Consider the following 27,562-nt stretch of genomic DNA (forward strand, 5'->3'; position numbering starts at 1 on the left):
AAGTTTATGTAATATTTTTTGAAACTTGAGACTCCAGCGTCAGAAATAAGAAATTTCAGTAAGGATTGTGATTCGGCAACGCAACAGGTTGAGTTTTTATTACTTACTCTATTTACTTTAATAGAAAGAAAATCAGTGTTCACTGGTAAAATGTAAATGTTAATGTAATCAATCTATAAAAGATGATCATAAGGAAAAATAAGGTTATGTATCTATAAATGGATAAAATGTACACTACACTTTCACTATATAATCCAACATAGAAAAAGTTTATCGTTTTGGTCAGACCTCTTTAGCTGGAGTGGAACATCTGAGAAAAAATCTTCAGCTAGTTGTAGATATTTGGATAAAGTTCTTATTAATACCTAAAGGGAGGTTTGTATTATTTTAGCTTTTGTTCTACCTTCAAGGAGCTTTGCATTAGCATTTAAAACAGCAAGTCTATTTCTTTCCCCTGAACCATTCAGCTCCAGTCCTCTCTGCCGTGTGAGATGTCTTTTAGAAAAAAGGGAATCAGATCATTTCTGGGCCAAAAAACTCAACAGTAAATGTTCCTATGTATATATTTTCACATGATAGATCTACATGATAGCGGATTTGTTTCGATGACTGCGAAAAGTCTGGTCACACATTTCAAACCTGCACTTTTGGCTGTTTTGAATTGATTATAATGGCTAATGCAATGAGTATATTAGCATCCAAGTGAGTTTGCACTGTGAAAAAAACATACTAACAAGCAGCATTAAAAAAAAAAGCTACAGCTTATTAGGATGTAGCAGCTAGCAGCTAAGAAAAAAGCGCACTGGCTAATCTGTCGGCTAGCAATAATAACGCGACACGAAACATACGAAACATGTGACGTTAATTTACACCAGTGCCTGGCTGTTTTGTCCTCTTCGAGCTCCGTTCCTTTCGCTGTAGGAACGACTTTAATTGCGGGAAAGTCCTACTCGCTCTGGAAAGAACATGGGCGCACACTTACATGGCACACACACACATACACAGAGTGAGAAAAGTGTTGGTGTGAGCCACTGAAGCGGTGCCAGCTCTTGTTATCAGTATATATATCTGAGTGGGAGTGTGTCACGGAACACTCGGCCCCCTCCATCTTCAAGCGAAACACGGAGCCTGTGGATCCGAGCCCATGCTTCGCCGAGAACTACATGCTGCTTACATATGTAGCGTGAACGTTTGGTTTTGTCTGTGCAGTTGTACAGCAATGAGCACTCCTAGACGTGAGCCCAATCACAATGAGCCGGTCACGTGATCGCCCAGCGGATCGGCGCGAGGCAGACGTGGAGCGAACCCTGTTTCAACAGTGCCCCCTAGTGCTGCATCACAGCGTTGTGTGGTTTTGCAGTACTGATACGCAACTAAACACTCCGTCCTACATAGAAATAGCGGTTTAAAACTAAAGAAATTTGATTGCGCAAGAATATAAGATAAATGTATAGATTTGTTATTTATGCCTGTACTTCTAAAAGTCACCAACAGCAGAAACCAAATGCTTTGTGTGTGTCAGCACACTTGGCCAATAACACTGATTCTGATTTAGGCGTAAATTTTGAAAAGAGAAGAGTGAGCTCTGAGGAGAATTTGTTATACGTCTATAGGATTAAGATTTCTGTAGTAAGATTGTACTGACACAGTTTAAAATAAACAATTTAATCCGTGAACCTCATTTTGAATGTACTTCACCATGGCTAGGGTTGTGAGAGGTTCATTATTTTTCGGCCTTATCAAATAAAATAAAATAAAAAAGCAATAATAATAATTTGTATAATAAGCTGGAACCTACAGTAGAATTTTGGCTAGTAACAGAAATAGATACAGATCAGGCATAGCATTATGACCACCTGCACCATACACAACAAACTGCGATTCACTGTGTATTCATTGTAGACACCTTTCTATCAGAAACAGCAGTTTGAGCTACAGTAGCTCGTGCATCAATGAGCCTTGGCCGGCCATGACTTTGTCACCGGTTCACCACTGTTCCTTCCTTGGACCACTTTTAATAGATACTGACCACTACAGACCAGGAACAGCCCACAAGAGCTGTTCGGAGATGCTCTGCCCCAGTCGTCTAGCCGTCACAATTTGTCCAACTTGCTCAAACCCTTACACTCACCCATTTCTCCTGCTACTAACACCTCAACTTTGAGGACGAAATGTCATCAGTGTTATTCACCTCACCGGTCATAATGTTAAAATGTCAGGATAAAACTTGCAGTGAAATTTGAACCTGATCGGTTGCTCACAAATTTGCGCATTAGAGTCAAGGGACTGTAAATATAAAATATGAGACAAAAAAATAGTAGAAGCTATGGGAAAATATATTAGATCATGGTAAAGTGGTAGATATCAAATTGTGCAAATATATTTAGATGTGCAAAAGGGAAGTACAAAATGTAATGAGGTATGACAATAACAAACCAAAAACAATAACAGTGACAATAACAAACCAAAAACAGTAACAGTGACAATGGCATCTGTACACTGGACTTTCCCAACCATATGAGGTTCTTCCCCAAACCATTACCACAAAGTTGGACCAAAACAGTTGTATAGGATGTCTCCTAATGTCCTACATTAAGTTTGTTCCTTATAATTATACATTTGTCCCTGTTGAGCGAGCCAGTGGCACCAACTGGGTGGCACAGAATGTCCATTCATTATAGTTTCATCAGTGTTAAGGTGTGTAGTGATTGACGAATAATGCAGCCAGTAGTTCTGAGTCATTGTAGTAGACTGTTGATATTGCAGTCTAAATTTATCTTCATATTTCTTGAGTGACTCAGTGACTTCATGGATCTTTAGGCTGTTAATGTGGAAGCATCCCAAGCTGCACTTATTCTTATGTTGAGCAAAAACACAAACGAAGGGAAGTGTCTAAAAAAAAAACAAAAAAAAAAACACTGACCTCTAACAAATAATTCCTCTTTCCTTTGTCACTTGAGGTTTAGGATCTGATTCCGAATTGGTGCTGGAGGGCAGAATTGTGTTTCTTTCGGCAGGTTTATCCACGGGCTAAAGCAAATGAGATGAGTACGCGGGACACGATTCTTATTTGATAGCAATTAGAGCTTGCTGTCAGAGCACCAGCTGGAACCTGTGAGATCCTGCACCGTGTGTGTGTGTGTGTGTGCATGTGTGCGTGTACGTGTGTGTGTTCTTGGCCCCTGGTTTCACACCCTGAGTGAAGGGCGACAGTTGCCGTTCAAAAAACAGATGGAGAATTCGAGGCTCGTTGGCAAGCCGAGTCCTTTTTTTTTCCCCCTGTCGCTAACATCGCTGCTAATGAGTTAATTAGCTATGTAAATTGACAAATCAGCATGTGGATATTGTGATTTAGTCCAAAAGCCCACCTTAATGAATGAGCGTAATTAAGAAGTGGAGAGGAGGAGCGGGAGCTCGGCAGCCAGCGTGTGGGTGAGGCCTCGGAGACCGTCAGGAGACGTGGAGAGAAAGAGAGAGGGATAAAGAGGATGAGAGAGTAGTTTAGAACGGCTAGTGATTTGATTAAAAAATATTTTTCGCAGTGTTTTTGTAAACAAGTGTTTTCGGCATAATCGACAGCACTGGAGTAGCCACTGATTGAGCAACTGTATTTAGCAGTTTAGAAGATTAGCAGGTGCTGCCACTTCATCAGCAAAGCAAGGTAGAGTTTGTGAGGAATAAATCACTTCAGAGCATACGGTTATACAGTAGGTGCAGCCGTTACGTTACTCTGTGGCTCTGTGGTTGAACGCCCCGAGTAACTTCCACAGTTCCTTCATTTTTTTTATAGTTCATGGCCTTAAATCTATTTAAACAAATGCACTAACCCCGCCCTCTTCATGGTATGATTGGCAGGACGTGATGGTAGTCGGCGAGCCCACTCTGATGGGCGGCGAGTTTGGAGACGAGGACGAGCGGCTGATCACGCGGCTGGAGAACACGCAGTATGACGCCACCAACGGCCTTGACGACGACGACGACTTCACCAGCTCGCCGGCGCTCAACAACAGCAGCCCCTGGGCTAAAGCGCCACCGGCGGCTCAGGACAGCAAACCCGAGAGCACGGCCTCGCAGGCCTCACAGTAACCACACGCGGTTCTATCTTTTTCTCACCCCACACTCTCTTTTTTCTTCTCTGGCTTTACTTCTGATTTCCATCTCACGTCGTCCGGGGCGACCATTTTTTCACCACAGACTTTTGAAGGGTCCAGCGATACACAGCACTGAGAAACTGAACAGGCCCTCAGGAGGTTAACGGATTTTTGATGAAGACGAAGAATAATGTTCAGATGAACTTCAGGCGGTCATTGAGGTAGCAATACATGTCTATGCCGGCTCCTGTCTGGACGACAGCCAATCAGTGACGAGGTAACTGCGGTTGGATGCGCCATCATTGGAGAGCCACTGAGACCTGGTGCACATTTGCATTCACATTGATTTTGAAATCTTTTTTCTTAATTTTGCACATTTTTCTCCATAGCCTAAACCACATACCGTACCACGTTAGTATGCGGTTTAGGACGTAACCACTGAATCTTAACATACGCGGACAATGCTAAGGGAAGGACAGGCTTCTCTAGCTGGATCTTTTTTTTTGTTTTCTGGGTCTCGACGTATTATTTTTAAGGATTTGTGAATATTCTGTGATCTCCTTGTACAATCTCGGATCGAAGGCACATAGGACAAGCATATTCCCTCTGTATCCCTTTAACAAACCTTTCACCAGAATGGACTGTAACTCGTTGCTGCATGATATTTAAAATCTGTAAACTGTTTTTTTGTTTTGTTTTGTTTTTTTGTTTCTTTGTTTTGTTTATTCATTATTCCGAGGCTATGTTGTGTCTAGTTTGTCAGGCTAGATACACCTACAGGGTCGTTCCTGTGCACATATGAACGCAGCTCGCTGTGTATAGCCCGTCCAAAACCACTGACCCTCATCCATGATGGCAGCTCTTTCAATCGACCTTCAGGTTTCTTTTCCCGCTAATGTGCACCTGATGAGAAAAGAAAGAACAAGAATTGCTAATCTGGGATTAGCTAACTCATGCACAGAGATATACACACACAGGATATTCTAATTAATTTAGCAAAACCTCTACGCCTGTAACAGTCACGCTTTACAACCGTGTTCTGCAGAAAAGCATCGCAAAAATGTTTCGTATTTCGGGTCTTTTCTGACAGGATTGAAACAAGGTGAAGCCTTTTGTTGTGGTAGCTCATCCGCATTAAGGTTTCTTGCGTTTTCTGAGATGCTTTTCAGCTCAACACGGTTGTTATGAGCACTTAATTGAGATTGCGTAACTTTCCTATCAGCTCAAACCAGCCTTGTCGGGTCAAATGGCTCATTAACAAGACAATTCAACAAGAAGAACTGGACAGGTGTAGTGCTGTTTTCCCTTTCAGTTGTCCAGTGAATGTATTAAATTTTTTTTTTTTATCAATATATAGTGACCCTCAATTATGAAGATGAAGATGATGATGATGATGATGAAGGTGAAAATTATGAACTAGTATACACTCAACAAAAATGATATAATTCATCTGTTCATTTGTTAATTTTTTTATAGTTTTTATGACTGATTATTATTATTATTATTATTATTATTATTATTATTATTATTATTTCTCCCAAAGATCAAATGTATTTCCAATTCCAACACAATGGAGTTCTCGTGCTCCGATCTTGTATTATTAGAACTCTGCACCGTTTGTATCATATTTAGCAGAGCTGTTTTCGTGTCATATTCAAAGTCTTGTATGTATGCTTTGCTATTTTGTGTGCCAATAAAATGTGCTTAGGCCTACAGGACACTCATAGCATCTTCTTTCCTTCTCTTTTTATTTTGTTATTAATCTTCGTAAACGACTTCATAAAAAATAAAGGTGATCAATCCACAGGTTTGTGTTGAGTTTCACCCTGATTCTGAATTTCCCTCAAAGAACATTTTTGGTAAGTGTTTTCCAAGCTTCACGTATACATACGGCTGATGATGGAAATGTACATCACTGAAAATATAAGAGCAGGTTGCAAAACGAATGTGATTTTCTTGGATTTTGTGAAAAATAAAAAATAAATAAATATGACTCCAAATGTGTTTCTTGGTTAAAGAAGCACATTTTAAAAGTTTTTATTTGTATTTTTTGGGAATGTCAAGTCAAGTCAAGTTTATTTGTATAGCGCTTTTCACAACAGACATTGTCTCATAGCAGGTTTACAGAAATCAACAGTTAAGGTGAATGGTGTGTATTTATCCCTGATGAGCAGCCGTGGCGACTGTGGCACGGAAAAACTCCCTTAGATGTTATGAGGAAGAAACCTTGAGAGGAACCAGACCCAAAGGGAAACCTCATCCTCATTTGGGTGACATCAAGAGTTTGATCATGAGTTTGAATGTGTAATGTGACAAAACATTTTATAGATATTAAATGGATAAAAGAAAGAATGAAAGTAAGAAAGAGAAAGGGGAAAAAAAGTACTTTATACTTGTCACATGTAATTTACACTTTCAGTAGTTCAGTGTTTATCACTGCGGGGTTTGACCTTTATTTCTTGTTTATAGGTAAAACTATGTAGAAATTATGGTCAAATCAAGAGATATGCCAAAAAGAAAAACTCAAAAGTTTATTAAATGACTGAAAAGCCGTCTGAAAATCTGCTGTCCGGTCCGGAATGTGTGTCTGGGTTTGGGTTTCGGACATGTATAGGCCACGCCTACAACTATCTCAGGTCAATTATTCATGCAAATACAATTATTTACATTTAAACACAATTACATAGGATTATTTACTTACAATTATTTTTATTTACATAAAATTACAAATACAAAGAAAGAAAGAAAGAAAGAAAAAAGAAAGAAAGAAAGAAAGAAAGAAAGAAAGAAAGAAAGAAAAAAAGAAACAAAGAAAGAAAGAAAGAACTGTACTTTATACTTGTCACATGTCATTTTCAGCGCACTAAAATTGTGCCCCTGGCAAAAGTATTGGGACAGCTAACTTTTCCAGCAATATATAGTTTTTGCCCAAACTGTTACCACAAAGGATGTTTTGGAAATAAGAGCATGACATTTTCCCTTCAGTTAAACAAGGAGACTCAAATTTGCTCCATCATGACAATGCCCTGATAAGACATGGAGCTGAGATTGGTATAAATAAGTAGTAGCGGTTTAGGGGTTAGACTGTGAATCGGAGGTTTAAAGTTGTGAGTTCGAATCCCATCCTGGCAAGCTGAGGAAGGCCCTTAATACCTTTTTATCACCAGTTGTAAAAAAAAACAAAAAACATTTAACATATTATTAAACACGGTGTCTGCTAAATGCCATACCTGTAAATGGGTTGGTCTTGAGTGGCCTATAGAGCTCTGACCTCAACCCTACTGAACACCTTTAGGATGAATTGGAATGCTGACTGCACCTCAGGCCTCCTCACATCACCTACATCAGCATCTGACTTTTACTAATGCCTCTGGGGCAAAATGAATCTCACACAAATCCCCACAAGCACACTCTAAAATCTAGCTGAACATCTTCCCAGAAGAGTGGAGCTTATAATAAGAGCAAACGTGGACCAAATGATGGATGGGATGTTCAAAAAACACATAGGAACCTAGTTGTCAGGTGTCCACAAAGTTTTTGTCCATCTAGTGTATGTACAATATACAGGTTTCATACTCTCACATGTATGCCCAAAAGAGTCGTATTAAATTATTTTAATCTCATAAATCGATAGATAGATAGATAGATAGATAGATAGATAGATAGATAGATAGATAGATAGATAGATAGATAGATAGATAGATAGATAGAAATATGTACAGTTAAGCTATTGGCTGTCACATGTGATCGTCTTACGCCATCTGGTGGTCAGTTCTATTTTTGTATGTCAGTTAAACGTATTTAAATGATATGTATTTAAAGGGTATTCAATTTTTTTTTATTGAGAAAAAATGGATTTTATATCTATTATACTAAAAATTGTTTATTTATCGTGTGGAGAAAATGCAGGTTTTAATGTTTTGGATGGTCTGTCTTCTTATCGCGACATGATGACGTAGAACCGCACCCGTATTCCGACATCCCTCTTTCTTCTTCATGATTGGTCAGAATCACCCCGCTTTCTGAGACCTGATCGTTCTCACGCGCGTGAACAACCAAACAAGGCGGAAGTGCTCGGAAAGCGGGTAGGGTGCAAAGGATATAGGCTTCAAGCTAAAAATGGCGGACTTCGGAGGTTTGTTTGAGGGGAAAGATCGAGAGAAGGAGAGCTCGGAGCGGCTGAGAAGGAGGTCCTGGAGAAAGGTGGTAGGGAGCGGTAAAGGCGTCTCTGGAACAGACATGGCGGAAACTCTGGGCTCTTATGATGGACGGGGTGCGGAGGAGGAGCGGCGCGAGGGCTCAGGTGAGCATCAGGGCTGAAGGTGCAGTGGAGACTCTTTCACCAGGGCTTTAATCCAGTGGAGTTCTCCTTTTCATGGAGATTCATGATTTATTATGGTCTTAACATCATTTACAGCATAGTCTACATCCTAAAATTACATTTCAGTAGTTCAGAGAGAGAGAGAGAGAGAGAGAGAGTGTGTGTGTGTGTGTGTGTGTGTGTGTGTGTGTGTGTGTGTGTGTGTGTGTGTGTGTGTGTGTCTGTCTGTCTGTCTGTCTGTGTGTGTGTGTGTGTGCGTGCGTGCGTCTGTCTGTCTGTCTGTGTGTGTGTGTGTGTGTCTGTCTCTGTGTGTGTGTCTGTCTCTGTGTGTGTGTCTGTCTCTGTGTGTGTGTCTGTCTCTGTGTGTGTCTGTCTGTCTCTCTGTGTGTGTGTCTGTGTGTGTGTGTCTGTGTGTGTGTGTGTGTGTGTCTGTGTCTGTGTCTGTGTGTCTGTCTGTGTCTGTGTGTGTGTGTGTCTGTGTCTGTGTGTGTGTGTCTGTGTGTGTGTGTGTGTGTGTCTGTGTGTGTGTGTGTGTCTGTCTGTCTGTGTGTGTGTGTGTGTGTGTGTGTGTGTGTGTCTGTCTGTCTCTGTGTGTGTGTGTGTGTCTGTCTGTCTGTGTGTGTGTCTGTGTGTGTGTCTGTCTCTGTGTGTGTGTCTGTCTCTGTGTGTGTGTCTGTCTCTGTCTGTGTCTGTCTCTGTCTGTGTGTGTGTCTGTGTGTGTCACTGCGACGTTTAACATTAAAGGTGCAATATTTTGTTATTTGTAGGAATAACAATGATTATGTAGAAATAATGATCAAATAAAGAGAGATGCCCAAACAAAAACATCAAAAGTTTATTAAAAGTTTAAGAAAATCTGCAGTCCGGTCCGGAAAGTGGGTTTGGGTTTGGGTTTGGGTTACTCAGTTGCCAGACATTTCTAGGCCACGCCCACATCGGTCTCCGGTCAATTATTCATGCAAATACAATTATGTATATTTAAATAAAATACAATTATTTACATTTCTATGCAAATACACTGCATATATATATATATATATATATATATATATATATATATATATATATATATATATATATATATAATTATATTTTACATTTAAATAAACTTGCACGCAATTATTTGCATTTAAATGGATTTTTTATTTAAATATATTTATGCAATGCAATTACGTGCAATAATTGACATTTTAAATACAAAAATATAATGCAGTCACATACAATTTGGTACATATCCATGCAAATATATAAATTATTAGCGTTTCTATACAAATACATGACAATTACGTACAATTTTAGAAAATTCTACAAAAATTCAATGCAATTATTAAAATTCCAATGTGAATACAATGCGATTAGATTACATACAACTATTTACATTTCTATGCGAAAGAAAGACAATCGTTTGCATTTATTTACATTTGAATACGATACATTTTCATGCAACTTTTTCGATCTTGAAGATTATGTCTTCAAGATCTAAAATCTTCTAATTTTGCTGGCTAATTCCAGCTATAGTTAGCATGCTAATTATTCACCCTATTTATTAGCTTTAGCAGAACATTTGTTATTTGTCATGTTATTCCTGTCCGACATTTATCTGATAGCGTCATTACAGTTCTGAGAAGTTAATAGAATTTTTTTTTGTTAGATACTGAAAACCAAAATCACACCGTTTTGATGCTCAGCATTATAATAATGATCAATCGTAGTGATTCTGGTGCCAGTGTTATTCATTATTCAACATTATTAATCCCAGAATACACTGCAGCAGCAGCCATTCCAGATGACTGAGTGGATCTGGAATGGAAATAGAAGTTTAATAGGAATCAGAAGTTTAAACTGAGAATGTCAACCCAGAATTTCATTACAGAAAAATCTGGGACTCTATTAGAACTCATGTTGGTTATACAGATGAATATGGAGGTTATACCAGGTGAGTGTGAGTCAATCGACCCTTTTTTCAAATCACGTCGCCTTGAATGAACACTGACCTTCTGTAAAAATCCTGAGCTGAACAGTGCGCTGAATGTGAAACTTTTTCTCCGAACAGACAAACAGGACGCAGACGAGCCGTCTCTCCTGAGGTTCATGTGTGCCGAGTTGACCCGAGGCTACTTCCTAGAGCACAACGAGGCCAAGTACACCGAGCGCAGGGAAAGAGTCTACACGTGCATGAGGATCCCTAAAGAACTGGAGAAGGTGCGAACACCCCGTTCCATTATCTGTTTCTCTTACACACACACACACACAATCTGAGGTCATGCCTCAGTGTGTCATCACTCATTGTAATGAACACTGTAGTTTCGATAGTCATTCAGAGACTGAAAGCTCACACACGGTACGTTTACAGAACACAGACAGGACTTGAGACGCAAGTGTGAACTTTTCGAACTACGTGGCATTCAATAAAATTGCACAAGACTCCCATGCTTTATGGAGGCGTGATCTTTTTCCGGCATGGGATTACACAGTTGAGGCAATGAGAAATGCTTTTATGATGTGCACAAGTGACTACATGATGCGGTTCTATCGATTCTAACTTTGTAACCCTGTATGCGTGTTTCCAAGTGAATTTGACTCTGTTGTAACTTTGAGAGTGTTTAATGTGAAGCGTCCTGACAGGAAGATCTCTCTTCGTCTCTCTCTCACGCAGCTCATGATGTTCGGCTGCTTCCTGTGCCTCGACGCGTTCCTCTACGTGTTCACTCTACTCCCCCTCCGAACCCTGCTTGCCTTCCTCAGACTGCTGACCATCCCCTGCTGTGGCCTCGGGTATATATACGTATATACATACACACACATAAACAAGAACACAGAGGCTTTACTTTTCCCTCAAACACTCTATTATAGCTATACTTTAGACCCAAATTGTTTATAAAAAAATAAAAAACTATCAGTAATAACTAATTGCTCTTCCATATATCGTATTTTATTCAAAAATATGTAATTTTGTACGTCTGAGCTCTAATATGCCATCATTTTTTTTTTCTTGTTATATTCTTTCTCAGGGCACATGTGTGCCCCTACTGCAGAAGGAGCAGGTAGGATGCCATGATCAACCATAAATTCATTCATTCAATCCTTCGTCCCTTCATCTGATCATTCAATTTTTCATTCTCCGAAGTACAACCCCAATTCCCAAACAGTTGCTGTCTAAAATGTACATAAAAACAGAATGTGATGATTTGCAAATCCCATCGACCCATATTTTATTTACAATAGAACATACATAAAGTGTACTTTTTCAAGGAAAAAGTCGATTTTGAAATTGATGGCAGCATCAGGTTTCAAAAAGTTGAACCAGACCCACGTTTACCACTGTGCACCATCACATCATCTTTAAACAACAGTCTGTAAATGTCTGAAAACTGGAAACCAGTTGCCAAAGTTTTGGGAGGGGAACGTTGTCCAATGTCTGCCTGATACAGGATTCTCATTGCTCAACAGTCCTGGGTTTCGTTTCAAGATGCGCCAAATGCTTTTAATTGGTAAAAGGTCAAGACTGCAGGCAGGCCAGTTCAGCACTACCATGCTGTTGCCATAGATGCAGTATGCAAGGCCGTTCTTGAAATAGACATCGTCTGGATTGAAGCATTTGCTACTCTAAAACCTGCATGTACCATTCAGCATTGATGGACCCTTTCCAGTTGTGCAAGCTGCCCATTCCACAGGCACTAATTCATTCTCATACCATCAGAGAGGCAGGATTTGGAACTGAGCTGAATGGTCTCCTCCTCTTTAGTCCGGAGGACGTGACGACTTTTTTGCACGATAGAGGTTTAACCAGCTTTTGTGGATGACATGGTGAACTGTGTTTAAAGACATGATTTCTGGAGGTGGTAATGAGCCCATGCAGTGCCATGTGAGAGCACGAAGATCACGGTCATCCATTAAAGCATTTCAGCCTTGTCCCTTGTGCACAAAGATGTCCAAAACCGAAACCTCTTTATACTGCTTTTGGGTACGCCGTGCTACAGCACGAAAAGTTACATACATACACAATAATCCTGCTGACAAACCGAACTGAAAATCGCTCAAATGGAACGTTTTCTTCAGGTTTTCTATCTGCAGTGAAAAAAAACGCAACACTTTTCTTAAACGTGACAGCTGAATTCTCTGCTGTGTAAATCCCAGTTTCCAAAAATAGCAGGAAGCAAAACTTCTGTTTTTCTCTTTTCAGTTCCTGAGAACAGAGTGAAGCTAGTGGTCTGGAGCTCCTCTGAGCTCCTTCTGTTTTCTTAACATACTGTCTGTCTGTTCACTACAGAAGCATCCGAGTGTCATCTGCATGAGGATCGTGTTCTGTGCGACGTTCCGTGTGTCATTTATCGTACAAACACACCTGCATATGTAAAGAAATCTAAAAATGTGATGGATGATGTTGGGTCAGTCCATCTCAAGTGATCCAATCATTGTAAAGTGATTACACAGCTTTTACCAGAAACCTCAGTTTCAGTTTCCTTGGAGCAAAAGCTGATTTCTAGAGCGCATTACAGTCTACAGTGGAAAATATACACTACATTTTTATATATATTTTTTTTACATTCTTTATATTTACATTAAACATAGAATTTAGGTCCTGATGTAATGCTTAAGACTGTACCACTTTTAGGGTCAAATTTATATTGAGTCTGTTTTATTATTATTATTTCTTTAATAAAAATAATATTGTGCATGCTGAACGTTTTAGGTTTGAGTCTTTATTCGATGGGGACAAGAAACAGGGTTTAAAAAGTTTAAAAGAAATTCCAAAAAGTCTTGGCTGTTCTAGGTCTTGAATCTTTTTAAACATTTTTCCGATGTCCATGTAAACGCTGCCTCTGACGCGCATGAAAATGCTTCTTACAGTTGCTAACAACGTATTTGTGTGTCTTTGATGTTGTGACATAAGTATTAAATTTAATTCTTTATGTTCTTAAAGTTTAAATTTGACTTTGTAAAACCTGTAGAAACCTAGAAGAAAGTGCACTTTTTGACAGGCAGGCAGACAGACAGGCAGACAGACAGACAGACGTCCAGACAGGTAATAAGGTAGTCATGCAAAATAATTATCAAGCAACCTGTATTGGACTACTGAAGATGGACCGACCCTGTTAATAAATGTTATGTCTACACAGTGTATATAACATTTTGTGTGTGTGTTTGTGTGTTTGTGTTCTCAGCAGCTCACGGTTTCTGCAGCCATCCCAGGTGTGTGACCTGCTGAAGGGCCTGATCATGGTGCTGTGCTGCTCCATGATGCACTACGTGGATTATGCCATGATGTACCACCTAATCCGAGGACAGTCCGTCATCAAACTCTACATAATCTACAACATGCTGGAGGTAAGCAATGGCTACAACGTCCAGCCCAGAGGGCGAATGACCTTACCGTAATAGGAATGATGGAGGATGTTCATTTGTTCTTTTTTTTACTGATTTATTCATTTGTTTTTGGATTTGCTCTTTTCTTCTCCTTCATTAATTCATTTTGGATTTGTTCTATCTGGAGCAGTCTGTAAGTGAGGCAGTAGGTAGCCTAAGAGCACAAACCACATTAAAGCAGACTCGGGATAGAAGAAACGAGCGTCAGCTTCAGAAGTCAGCAGTCGTAAAATGTATTTTCTCCGTCTGTAAACCTTTTTACTGTGTTAAACATTCACTGTTTAACAAAAAATATAACACAATAAACTAAAAAAATTACATTTTTAATGTAATATTTGTTAATGCTACAGGAAGCCACAGCAGGGGGCGCTAAACTAATATTTCCTCATTCCTCCATCACCACCTCATTATCTCCTCTAACGCTGGTGGAGTTGAGTTGTGTTGTAGCGTCTCCGAACTGGCTTTTCACATGCTGGTCAAATTATAGTGGATAAAACTGAAGCCTATGCAAAAATGCACCGGTTGCAAAGAAATTAGCAAAAGAAAATGGTATCAGAGATTACAGCAGCTTCTAATTTCTCTTTACAACGAGCCCAAATATGTATTTAAAAGCCGTTTTATTCCCTCAGGTGGCAGATCGTCTCATCTCCTCCTTCGGCCAGGACATTCTAGACGCTCTGTACTGGACGGCAACGGAGCCGAAGCCCAGGAAAAGATCTCACATTGGAGTCATTCCACATTTCATCATGGCTGTTTTTTATGTCTGTATCCTTTTAATGTGCAGCAGTGCATGATTGTGTTGTTGATGTTCTCTTGTGAAAGTCGTTTTCCTGAACAGTCGCTGCAGTTCTGCATGCCATCCTCATCATGGTCCAGGCGTCTACGTTAAACGTGGCCTTCAACTCCCACAACAAGTCTCTGCTGACCATCATGATGTCCAACAATGTGAGAACACACACACACATTGCGAGAGTAACAGTTTGTTTGGAAAGTCCACGTTGGAGATTTTACAGCCCACAAAATGTCTATAGACTATTAATAGCTACGAGTCATGTGACTCATTCAGCCAATAATCAGATTCTCTACAATGTGCTACAATTTTATCGAAAGTCGAAACACTTTCAAAATTCAACATCCGAACACTGTGTCTGAAAACTGTATTTGTGTATTACATCGAGACAAAACACACACAAAGGTGTGTAACACTAGCTAGATTGTCTCATCTCTCTCTCCCGCTCTCTCTCTGTCTCTCTCTTTCTTTCTTTCTGTCTCTCTCTATATGTCCCCCTTTTTGTCTCTCTCTTTTTCTGTCTGTGTGTGTGTGTCTCTCTTTCGCTTTCGCTCGCTCTCTCTCTCTCTCTCTCTCTCTCTCTCTCTCTCTCTCTCTGTGTGTTTTTGCCTGTGTGTGTCTCTCTCTATTGCTCTCTGTCTGTCTGTTTGTCTGTCTCTCTCTCTCTCTCTCTCTCTCTATCTGTCCCCTTTCTGTCTCTCTGTCTCTGTCTCTGTTTCTGCCTGTGTGTCTCTCTCTCTCTCTCTCTCTCTCTCTCTATTGCTCTGTCTGTCAATCTGTCTCTCTCTCTCTCCTCTCTCTCTCTCTCTCTCTCTCTCTCTCTCTCTCTCTCTCTCTCTCTGTATCTGTCTGTCTGTCTGTCTGTCTCTCTCTGTATCTGTCTGTCTGCCTGTCACTCTCTCCCGCTCTCTCTCTCTCTCTCTCTCTCTCCTCTCTCTCTCTCTCTCTCTCTCGCTGTCTCTTTCTGTTACTATAGAAACAATGGTTTATCAGTTTGTTGCAGCCAGAACTCATTTTGCTCTACTGCTGAAAGAACGCACACCTTCTGACCAATCACTGGAACAACTGTTGCTCAGCCAATCAGAACTGATTACAGAGCAGTTACAGTGATGCTGCGAGAGTTTATATTCCCTCTTGTATTCTTTTATCTGTTTCAGTTCGTGGAGATCAAAGGAAGCGTCTTTAAAAAGTTTGAGAAAAATAACCTCTTTCAGATGTCGAACAGCGGTAAGTGCGTTACATTCAACCCGATCCGGCTGCCAGATTTATAATGAATAACCGTATGTTAAACATCTTGACGTCTATCCTGCATGGTGAACGCAACATTCATTAAGTAATAAGGCTTTAGTTAGTCCTAGTAGTTATTAGGGACACATCAGTTTTTTAATATTCTCTTACTTTCAATTGATAACTCCATAATCTCCTCATCTTCTCAGGTTAAGAGTCTGGGCGTCGTCATTGATAGTACATTGTCTTTTGTAAAAGCATGTGAATGATATTACTCGGTCTGCGTGCTTCCATCTTCATGACATCAGCCATCTTCATCCGTTCCTCACATCCAGTTCGACAGCTGTTCTTGTACATGCTTTAGTTACCTCACGCCGTCTGACCACTTTTAAATCATGCCTCAAATCTCATCTGCTCAGATGAGCTCTTTCTGTCTCATTTTAACAGTTAAATAGCTGTTTGTTGTACGCAACACAAGAAACATTTGGATAGAAAAGTCTTTCACCGTCAGTGAGGAAACCCAGGAGCAGCCCATTCACTATAGCGATGTGTGAGAGGGTGACCCATGAAAAGCCTCCAGAGTGTCAATGTGGTGTCGCTAAATTTATATAAAAGGATTTCTTGCCCTCCACTACGGTGGATCAGGTGAAGTAGGCGATAGATACGTTAGTCTAATTGCTAGGGATGCTAAATGACATTCTGTTGTGCTCCTGAGATCTTGCTGTTTCAAATATGATGTGCTCTGGTATGCTGAGGAGATCTCTCAAAAATGTGCTTTGTGTGCGTTTCCTTATAGGAATTTGTAATCTGCAGTACTAAGGTTTAGCAGTAATAAAATAACTTTTAGGCATCGTTAGAAATCATGTCTTTTGCGCCAAATTATTGAGATGCCCATCTCTAATCCTGAGTCTCAGCCGTGTGTGTGAAATGTCAGACACATGAAAGCAGCAATAACACACACACTGGTGCTGACAGGCTGTGTACGGGTCAGAGAGTCTCTCTCTCTCTCTCTCTCTCTCTCTCTCTCTCTCTCTCTCTCTCTCTCTCTCTCTCTCTCTCCCCTCTCTCCATCTCTCCCTCCTCCAGCTCCAATAACAGATGTGCTGCAATCAGCTTCTATTCACTGCTGCCTGCAATTTCCCCTTCTAATGTTCCCATTCTGCTGTTCTTCTCGTAAACACGCTAGCTAAATTTCCTGACGCTGATTCTGTGTGAGCAGAAAGCCTAGTTTGCAAGCTTTTTTGTTTGGTTTTATGAGAATAATTTATTGATCACTATGTGTGGCATGAAAATCTATTAATACAACTTTAACATCTATATGGTGGAGTAGCTGTTGATGGCCGCAGGCAGAGATGATCTACTGTGGCACCTTGTGGTGCGTCGTGGTTGTATGTCACTGAACGTTACTCAGACTGACCAGTGTTTTATTTCACACAGCACACAGTTTGTTGTAGAGGTCGTATCGTGGATTTTATTGATAGCTTGGTTGGCTCGTATAAATTGGTACTGAACTTTATTTAAAAAATAAAAAACAGTACTGAATATGAAAATATGAATTCATAATTATATAATTAATAAATTATAAATAATTAATATCATAGTGCTCTCTGTGCAGCGCGCAGTCTCGCATGTAAAAACAACCAGCATGTGGCGTTAGTGATCCACCTCTAGAGGCCGCTCTTGTAATGACAGTGACCCAGAAGCCGGAAAAACTATCTGTAACTATCAGTGCCTCGACCTCTATTAATAACTGAGGGAAATTTTTAGTTTGGAAGGCAAATTTATTATCAAAAACATCTATATAAAATAATTCGGAGGGAGATTATTTTTTATAAAAACCTTTTTATAAAACTTCATTTACGTCCCCGAGCAGACAATTTAACTTGTACTACTATTTCACTTAAGATTGAATTTTTTTTTTTTATATATATATATATTATATAAATATATTAAATATTAAATATATTTGTGATATTTATATGTAAAAGTTTTTCTGCTCCTAATGATTTTTTTATAGCCGTGGTATGAGGTTACTGATGGCTTTTTTCTGCTCTCTGGTCTGCAGACATCAAGGAACGCTTCACCAACTGTATCCTGCTCCTGATTGTGTGTCTGAGGAACATGGAGCAGTTCTCCTGGAAGTCAGGTCTGGACATGTAATCGTTTCTTATCTGAAATCAAATCTGGACTGGGCAGAATCTTGTGTGTTTAGTGTTGAGGTCACAGCTTCATTTATATTTTATATACACTATATGGACAAAAAAAGGTTTGGGGGGTCGGCAACTACTCTTTGGTCCATAATCTTCATGAGGTGGGACACAACTGGAGCTGGTGCAGCCTCAAGATGAGTAGAGAGAGAAGCAGTGGAGAGGAAATGTCATGCTTGAACAGGTTTTGGTCTTCTAGTTCAAGTGAAGGGAAAATCCAAAGAAATCTTTTACAATTATGGAAGAACCACATATGGCTAGAAATGTCAGGTGTCACAGGCTATTTTATTTTTATTTTGTATTATTATTATTATTATTATTATTATTATTATTATTATTATTATTGGATATTTAACTGCTTAATTCTGATTGGCTGGATTGGTGATGTCAATAAAATACAACAATTTCATGAAAATAATTCTAATTATATGGTACACTATTGTTTCCACAGTAACAGCTCCCACACGGAATCTAACACTAAACCAATAATAATGTATCTCGCGATCACTCTTATAATCATTATTAAAATCTGATCACAATCACGTGCAATAAAACGTCATGATTTCTTAATCTTGAAGCCTCTCGCATTAACCTTTTTTGTTTGTTTGTTTGTTTCAGATCACCTGTGGGTCCTGCTTCCAGACGTCATCATGGTGGTGGCCTCGGAAGTGACTGTGGACGTCGTGAAGCACGCGTTTATCACCAAATTCAACGACATCACAGCGGACGTGAGCAAAGTTTACATCCAGATGAGCTGTTTTCCCGTCACACACCATCACAATTTACAACATCAAACACACAGTTGAAATTGAAAAGAAAAAGAAAAATTGCCAAAATGTACAAAAAATTGCAATATTGAACTACAGAGACTCGTATTGGTGCTTTCTAGTTTAGTGTTTGTCCACTTATTGTTACTCAGTAACTCAGTAGTGTTAAGGCTCTGGGTTAGTGATCAGAATGTCTGGGATTCAAGCCCCGGTATCGCCAAGCTGCTGCTCTATGGGGCCCTTGAGCAAGGCCCTTAACCCTCTGTGCTCCAGGGGCGCTGTAACACGGTTGCCCCTGCGCTCCGACATCAGCTTCCTAACACCAGGATATGTGAAGGAAGAATTTCACTGTGCTGTATTGTTCATGTGATATATATCAGTTCACTAGATTTTAAATAGAACTATAAAATCTAGAGAAGTCTCTTGTCCTCCTCGGGAGATGATATCTTCAGCCCTGGTCAAACGAGCAGCTAAAACAAATCAAAAAACAACTTTGGACAGTTTGTCCTTATGTTTATTAGCTTTGCTACAGCATTTTTTCAAATCTGAATAGATTTACTGCTTCTGTATGCAGACTACAATCCTCAAGTTCCTGCACACAGTGGTCACATTTACCATCCGATTTAAACGTTATATTGAATCCAGAATCATGTTGATACAAGCATTTGGTTGTGTCCCTTGAATCAGCTTTATCTTCATGTCTTCCCAGGTGTACAGTGAATACAAAGCCAGCTTGGCCTTGGAGCTGGTCAGCAGCCGGCAGCAGTATGTGAGTGTCTGTTAGTACTGATCCAAGATCTTTTTGCTGCTGTTTTACTGCAGTTTGTGCTTATAAAGCTGCTCATTTGTACAGGCGTACACAGACTACAGTGACTCAGTGGCCAGGAGAATGGGCTTCATCCCACTGCCTCTGGCGGTTCTGGTGAGGCTCGCCATTTAATACTTCGAGTCAAAGCGAATCATTACGCAGTGCTTCGTTTCTACCGCGTCATCTCTTTGTCTCTCGCAGCTGATCCGAGTGGTGATGAGCTCCGTGAAGATCCAGGGAGCACTCGCGTCCGTCAGTCTGCTGCTCTTCTACCTTGGGTAACTTGGCAAAGACGGTAAATGCTGGTTTGACGTGAGCACGGGGCTAATCCGACACTGTTTTTTGCGCAGAATGATCACGCTGAAGGTGTTGAACAGTATCGTTCTGCTCGGGAAATCCTGTCACTACGTTAAAGAGGCCAACATGGAGGAGAAGCTGTTCGATAAACCCAAAACTCCAGCGCCGAAAAAGTGCCCTAGAACACCCAGCCATGCTACATCTCCTCCTCCGTCAGGTAGCAAAGCTGTTACATTTTGAACCATAATTACTGTGTATATGTTGTGTATATGTTCTATTTTTATTGCTCTTTCTCTTCTCAGAAAAGCCAAAAGCCCAGCGTCCCACCCCCTTCTTCACTTCCATCACCAAGCAACCTACCCCACGCACACCACAGCCCCCCTCCCCAACCCCGAACCCTGTCGCCATGGAAACCAGCCAGTCAGCTCCAGAGATTCCCTCTAAAGCAGAGGAGGACAGCGGCGCGACTCCTCACTGCACCGAGCTGAAACACAGAACGCCAAACAAAGACCTGCTGGAGATCGATCGCTTCACCCTGTGCGGAAACCGCATACTTTGACCTCCACAGCTCCGACTCAGAGACAAGACCCGGACACGCCGCTCGTCCCCGGGGTAGAGAGGCGGCGAGATGCACAGGACCAGTCCAGAGAAAAAGTAACGAACATTCCAGTGACTGAGAATTCGCTGTCCATGGCAGCCTGGCAGAGTCACATGACCCAGAGTCCTGATAGGGGTGGGGTCCAGGATCCCTTGCATTGTTTCAGACTCGAATCGAGTTGAGCACGCAGTATTTCAATGCAGTGGATCTGCGCTGCTCTGAACATTCTGCCGTAATTTCAGAAGAAAAAAAACTAACCATACAAGAGAGATGATGAAATCATGTGAAGTTGAGGCAACTCAGTGATATATTGGGGTCCAAGACGAAAATGGTTCATATTGCTGTAAAATAAACAGCAATATTTTATACATAAAAATGCATTTGTATGCATATATTTTTTTTTACTTGGAGGAACATCAGTTTTACATAATATTTAAGAACTTTCTCTTTCAAGGTGGTGTTTGTTTCTCTTATACTACAGCAATATTCCAGCATTCCCCAACATTTTTATGTATTAAATAATGTCAGCTGTAGCTTTTTTTTGTTTTTTTTTAATCTGTTTACAGTTATTTTTAATGTTGTGGGATATTGCAGCTAAGAATTGAGTTCCTATTAACGCTTGTGTTACAGCAGCTTTACTGTTAAGTTGTTGATGAACAGTACCAAATTCTTATTTTTTCTTTCTTTTCTTTTGAGGAAAACTTGATGGAGCTTAACTTCTGGCTTCAAAAAAAAATCAGACTCGTTCGAAATAACAAAGTTTAAAAAAAAAAAAAAACTAATATCCAATAATCCATTGTTGGTCCAATAATTTGACCATTACCTGAAAAAGCATATACACTATATTTCCAAAAGTATTGGGTCACCTGGTCATAAGTACAGTATGTGATTTAGTCCTAATTTGCACATCTAATTCCCTCCACTCTTTTGGGGTGATGTTCCACTAGATTTTGGAGTGTGCTTATGGATATTTCTGTTCATCAGCCACAAGAGTGTTATGAAAGGCAGGTACTGATGTAGGTGAGGAGACCTGGGGTGCAGTCAGCGTTCACATTCATCCCAAAGGTGTTCAGTCGGGGATGAGATCAGAGCTCTATAGCAGCAAGATCTTCCTCTCCAAAGCATGTCAACCAGATCTTCAAGGAGCTCACTTTGTGTACAGGGGCATCGCCATGCTGGAACAGGTTTTGGGTTTCCAAGTTCAAATGAATGCAAAATTTTATTATAGCTCCATCTAAAGACGTCCTGTACAATTGAGTGCCTTCAGTTTTGTGGTAACAGTTTGGAAAATAACCACATATAGAAGAAAAGGTCAGGTGACCCAATACATTTGGAAATATAGTGTGTATATATAAGATATAGGATAAACATTTATCAGGATTAGATTATGTGCAGCATCCATACAAGTACATTATACAAGTCCATACTACACCGTACCGTATTCATGCCCATGTGAATCTATGGAAACCATATTGTGTTAGAATGACCTGTGGTTTTAAATCAGTGTATGGATTTGATGCTGTGGTTTAAAGGGAGCGAACAAACATACACGAACCAGGCGTAACATCATAGGCGGTGAAGTGAAGAACGCTGATTCTTTTCATCATGGCACTTGTTAGTGGGTGGATTTATTTATTAGACAGCAAGTGAACATTTTATCCTCCTTAGAAGCAGGAAAAATTGGCGAGCGTAAGGATTTGAGCGAGTTTGAAAAGGACCAAATTGTGACGTCTAGACGTCTGGGTCAGACGAGCTACTGTAGCTTAAACTGTCAGGACTGTTTTTGGCAGCAAAAGGGGGACCTACACAATATAATTTTTTTAAATGGCTTTTTTTTGTCTATAAACCATATAAAAGCATTTTCGTCCTGAACCCATCAGTACACTGCGTTGCTTGTTTATTAACTAGAAATAAAAACCCATCATCTTGATAAGAATTTCCGGCTTGATGCTGGTCACACGGTCGGTCACGAGGTATGAGCAGAAAAAGTACTTCTCATGGTTTAACATTCCACGTCTACTTTGACATTCACAGAGTAGTGTATATTGTTTACCTTTGAGTTGCCAAATAATTTCTTTGTAGAAAATTCACCAGATTTGAACTTTCCATTGCTTATGTTTTTAGCAAGGGGAAAAAAATCCACTCTAAATGACTTGCTTTTATTCTTGGTAGATTGTAAGGCTCTGGGTTACTGGTAGAAAGTACAGAGGTTCAAGCTCCGGTATTACCGAGCTGCAACTCTTCGGGCCCTTGAGCAAGGCCCTTAACCCTCTGCTCCAGTGGCGCTGTATCGTGGCTCAGGATACATAAAGAAAGAATTTCACTGTACTGTAAAGTACATGGGACAAGTATAAACCACCTTTCTGGAGCATCCAACCCATAATGCCTTTCGATCGATCACACCATCTGCTCAAACATATCAGTAGACTTGCAATGCATTTTGGGAGTAATGCACTAAGCATGTCCTCTACCGAAATCCCTAAATGTTTAAATTTCCTACATAATAAAAACTTTTACCAACGTTTCCTGGAGCATCAATGACCATAACCATTAAACAAAAAGCAATTATTGTAACTTAAAACATATTCAGTGTGTTTCAGGGTTTTTCTTCCCCCCTTAAAGCCCCCTCAGAAGGCAAGAAACCAGTTGAGAGAAACGCTGCACAGATCTACCGCAGCGTCTTAGACGATTTCCTTGGTAGAACATTCGCGTGGGTCTTGAGTAATCTCAAGATCAGGAAGGGGGGCTTCAGGGTTAGGAGGAAGGGGTTCATTTCATCTAATCATTCCATTTGCTAATGAAGTGAAATTCTAATGAAAAAACAATACAGCACTCAGAACTAGTTCTAGTAATGTATCCAGAGCGTTTTTTGCACTTTTTTTTTTTTTTTTTGTTGCACGTTTAACACGTCTCATTCGATTTCAGGGAGGGAAATTTTCTGCTTTTTTTTTTTTTATAACAACATTCCTAAGTGTAATAAAACTGATTTTATTATTGGTGTTGTCATTAAAGGAGGGTTGTGTTCTTGTGTTCAGGTCCAGATTTCATACTAAATTAATGTTTCTTTTTAATGCACAGTTAAACCAGCAATGCAGGGACGTGTGTGTGTGTGTGTGTGTGAGAATTGGTTAATAAAATAATGTCATTACATTTAGTGTTCCTTCATTATTACTGCTTACTGTATGTGCATGAGTGATATACACTATAGTGCCAAAAGTTTGTGGACACCTGGTAATAAGTATGTGCTTTATGAGCATAACATTCCACATTTAGTCCCAATTCTCTCTTCCATTTCCCGCCACACTTTTGAGCAGTTTGCGGAGCTTGCAGAGATTTGTGCTTAATCAGTCACAAGGGTGTAAGTTAAGTCCGTTACTGATGTAGGGTGAAGAGGTCTGGGGTGCAGTCTGTCTCCCATTTTTTCCCCAAAGGTGTTCAAAAGGGTTAAGATCAGAGCTCTACAGCATGCCACTCAAGATTTTCCTCTCCAAACCATGTAAAGCAGATCTTCATGGGGATGGCTTTGTGTGGACATTGCCGTGCTGGAACAGGTTTGGGTCTTCAAGTTTAAGTGTAGGGAGAATTTATATTGTACATACTATACAACTACTTTGTGGTAACAGTTTGGGAATGACATATGGCTGGAACAATCTACATACCTTTGTCCATATAGTAAATAAAAAGTTCCAGGATTAGCACTGATTACAATAAAGTACCTTCTTTATCTACGTTTCCACACCATCACTTTTAAAATAGTTCCCTTGCACAGCGATACAGCGCTCCCAGCATTCCTGCCAATTCTAAAACGTGTCCTGGAAGTCTTCTTTCCTAAGTATTTCACCTGCTCCGATTTGCACTGGATCTCTGCAATGGTTTCAAAACATCAAGCTTTGAACTGATCATCTTCGGGACAAGGGTGAAGTCAGCAGGAGCCAAATCTGGTGAGTAGCGTGGATGCGGAAGTGAGATCAAGTGGATTGTTCTCCGACGATCATCATGCGCAAGTTGCTGAATAGTTTTGAATAGGGTTAAGCTCATCAAGGATCTTCCTGATCTCTCATCATTTTCCAGTTATGTTAAAGCGCACGTGTCCCTCAAAACGCCTCGAACGACTCGTCATAGCATCACCGTATGTAAATCGTACGTCGCTTCAAACGTCTCTATGACGGAGATGCACAGTTTCACGTTTGCTCTTTGTTCTAATTTACTGTCCATGATGAAATCGGAGACGTGGTAACGCATGCGGTCAAAATAGCAGCAGTTACGTCGTTAGTCTCGAAACTTTTCTTACCACCTCGTATTTATATATTTAAGAAGCACTGTATTTACTAGCAAAGGAATTTCAACGGGGTTTGTAGCCGAGTGTGGTCTCACACACACACAAGAAAATTGTCTTGGTGACAGAATCTACTAGATATAACAATTATATAAATAAAAATAAAGACATTGTGCGTTCGGAAAGTACTGCATCGAAGCTGTTTACAAAGTTCACCTTGATTCAGTTTTTTTTTAACAATGGACATTGTCTCAAAGCAGCTTTTCGCTGATCAAGCGGTTAGAAAGTTGTATAAAAGAGTGTGAGTTTAGTGTCTATAAGTTTGTTCCTTATAACTGTTGCTTTATTCCTTTTAAAGGTGCCTAATGGTGGCAAGGAAAAACTACCCGAGATGACATGAGTAAGAATTCTTGAGAGGAACCGGACTCAAAAGAGAACCCATTCCCATCTTCAACACCGAATACCCATTCATTATAGTTCCATCATTGCTGAGGTGTACTGTTTAGTGTTTATTGCTGTATTAATAACTATTTTCTGGCGCAAAATTTCCTACTTATTTGTATTATGATTGTATTGTGTTATTAGAAAAAAGCTATTTGCTCTTTGCACTAAAAGTTGCACAAAATGAACAAACCTTTCACAGTATTTGTGTAAATGAAGTTTCTTGTTTATTGATGCATATCGGATATAATGACAATTTTTTAATAAATTAGTTTGAAACACTTTTTTGCTAACAAGTGCCACCATTTTGAAATTTCTATGTCTGAATCGAGAATTTTTGAGCACTCAGGTTTCGTAATCACACTGTCTCTAGAAAGATTTCACACCAGCTACCTTCAGCGAACTGATCCTGAAACCACCGACTGCACCTTCCATTTGCAGAACACGTGAAGATTGTGTTGCCGAGTGCCTGTGACCTTCAGAGCTTGTGTGTTTAATTCGGCTCCACTTATCCCAAGGTTTAGAGACTTAATCGCCTTACAGAGCATCTCCACTGCTTTCCTGTTTCACCTCCCTGTGTCTCTGCCTCTCCTTTTTCTCGCTCTTTTTGTCCACGATGCCAGTTTACACCATGGTCATGTTTTAGAGCTTTTACAACAAAAACCTTGACCTTTTCACAAGCTCTTTCAGTTCACACAGTCAAGAAGATGGAACAACAAGCCGGTTCAGCCTGATCCTGCATCAGGCTGCAGGAAAAATCTGCCAAAATGTTTCCCTTTATACCCAGTCATTTTTTGGGGCATAAACATATAAATCTTGATGCAGCATTTTGGATAAGCTCGGATGTACTTAATAAATAATTAATTGCGATACAAGATTGGAGAAGAACCACATGGCTGGGGAAAAACGTCTCCCAAACAATTTGTTTATATAGTGTGGAATTTCACTGTAAAAAAGGGGGTCAAACAACATGAAAAATTATGTAGAAAAATCAGAAAACAATCATGTTCCAGGCATTTAAAGTGTATTTAAACATACATAAAGCATGCTTTTTGCAAGTCGGTCACATGTCAGGCATTTTTTTAATCCTAATAAATCGTGAGAATAAAAGTTGCATGTTTATAGAGTCAACTTGCATCAATTTAGTTTCCAATGAGGTCCAAATGTCTTTATTATTATTATTATTATTATTATTATTACAAATAACTTGTGAAACAAACAGGTTGGGAGAGCAGACAAATTGTTGTATTATCCATCATGCTACATCTAGAAAATTAGGGCAAATACACAGAATAATTTAATCGTGATCACGAGAAAACAAGAAAGAAAGGAATATTATAATGCATAACATCTGAGGACTTTGTTATTCAGGTCCTTAGTTTTTCTTGAAGTGAATTTTAAATGCAAGGCAAGTTTCTACAAGTGAGCAGTTCCGGTATGTGTCGCTAGGGGGTGCGTTTTCTGCGATGCAAAAAAAAGTCCAACGTTCTCTGTACAGTAGGGAAAACACGCTGGAGAAGGAAAGGAGGAGAGGAACGAGGGAAGAAACACAGAGACGGAGAGACACAGAGAGGCACTTGCGCTGTGGAGGAAACCGCTCACGGCGGAAACCAGGACATCATGAACCTCGGTGCAAAAACCACGCCGTGATCCTCCAGTATACCTCCATATATATTTCCCCCGCTCGTCTTGAATCCTAATCGGCTCGGGGATTTGGAGAGCGCGCACCTGCCCGGTCCGCTCGTGTTCTGTCCGCGGTGTCACGATGCGCACACCGGCCCTGACGCTTCTCCTCCTCGCCGCCTGCTGCTGGTGCTGCTGCAGCGGCTCACCTCCTGCAGCTCCTCCCGCCGCAGACGCGTCGTTACATTTCGGCTCTGTACCTGCAGGAGTTTATGAAACCGTGGCGTATTACGAACCGGGGCCGATCGGCCTGCTGTTCAACATGATGCGCGCCTTCCTGCACGTGGTCCAGCCGAACCCGTTTCCTCAAGGTAAGCACCAGAACCCCGAACCCTGCTGCTGATCACTTTGTCCACGTGAGCCTATCCATATGCATTTTCCTCTGCGTGTCCCCCTTATCTGTGCCGTGTCCCCCTTACCCGGGCTGTGTCCCCCTTATCTGTGCTGTGTCCCCCTTATCCGGGCACACGTGTGTCTCTTATCTAGGCTGTGTGTCCAACATATGTGAGTCTCTTATCTAGACTATGTGTAACTCCTCTGCATGACCCTTATCTGGGATGTATTTCCCTTTACTGGGCAGTATGTGTCTCACATGTGTCCCTTATCTGGGCTGTGTGTCCCTCACATGTGTGTCTCTACTCTGCAATGAATGTGTGTGTGTCCCTAATCTGGATGTTGTCTCCCATAGC

At 40.4% G+C, this 27,562-nt stretch overlaps 3 protein-coding genes across 19 annotated transcripts in view; all 3 read left to right on the forward strand.

Annotated features, from left to right (window-relative positions):
- The window catches only part of ldb2a (LIM domain binding 2a), an 81,262-nt gene extending 75,447 nt beyond the window's left edge, over window positions 1–5,815 (forward strand). For all 3 annotated transcript variants that reach the window (XM_046849273.1, XM_046849275.1, XM_046849274.1), the window contains exon 9: window positions 3,856–5,815. In XM_046849273.1, the coding sequence (XP_046705229.1) occupies window positions 3,856–4,086 (231 nt within the window). In that variant the 3' untranslated portion in view covers window positions 4,087–5,815. The remainder of the gene's footprint in view (window positions 1–3,855) is intronic.
- A 2,327-nt stretch (window positions 5,816–8,142) lies between these two features.
- Window positions 8,143–21,006, forward strand: tapt1a (transmembrane anterior posterior transformation 1a). Of its 4 annotated transcripts, none has more exons than XM_046849268.1 (15): window positions 8,143–8,394; window positions 10,466–10,614; window positions 11,069–11,187; window positions 11,424–11,456; window positions 13,578–13,740; window positions 14,409–14,544; window positions 14,627–14,724; window positions 15,727–15,796; window positions 17,862–17,942; window positions 18,622–18,731; window positions 19,480–19,539; window positions 19,624–19,692; window positions 19,780–19,856; window positions 19,929–20,092; window positions 20,178–21,006. In XM_046849268.1, exons 1-15 carry the CDS (start codon window positions 8,211–8,213, stop codon window positions 20,432–20,434), a joined length of 1,770 nt encoding a protein of 589 aa, XP_046705224.1. In that variant the 5' UTR covers window positions 8,143–8,210; the 3' UTR covers window positions 20,435–21,006. The 4 variants fall into 4 exon arrangements, with proteins under 4 accessions (XP_046705224.1, XP_046705226.1, XP_046705227.1 ...); XM_046849270.1 differs by having other exon boundaries at window positions 13,581–13,740; XM_046849271.1 differs by lacking the exon at window positions 11,424–11,456 and having other exon boundaries at window positions 8,144–8,394.
- Window positions 21,007–25,438: 4,432 nt separating this feature from the next.
- Window positions 25,439–27,562, forward strand: part of prom1a (prominin 1a) — a 61,748-nt gene continuing 59,624 nt past the window's right edge. For 5 of the 12 annotated variants that reach the window (XR_006925806.1, XR_006925808.1, XM_046849265.1 and 2 more), the window contains exon 1: window positions 25,441–27,184. Coding sequence is in view for 4 of the 12 variants with exons in the window: in XM_046849265.1 (XP_046705221.1) it covers window positions 26,956–27,184 (229 nt within the window). In the remaining 8 variants the exon portion in view is untranslated. Of the gene's footprint in view, window positions 27,185–27,562 lie in introns of all 12 variants that reach the window. The other 7 variants (XR_006925809.1, XR_006925810.1, XR_006925811.1 and 4 more) reach the window with 4 other exon arrangements.

The sequence above is a fragment of the Silurus meridionalis genome, chromosome 5 (genome assembly GCF_014805685.1).
Source record: "Silurus meridionalis isolate SWU-2019-XX chromosome 5, ASM1480568v1, whole genome shotgun sequence".
Classification (NCBI taxonomy): Eukaryota; Metazoa; Chordata; class Actinopteri; order Siluriformes; family Siluridae; genus Silurus; species Silurus meridionalis.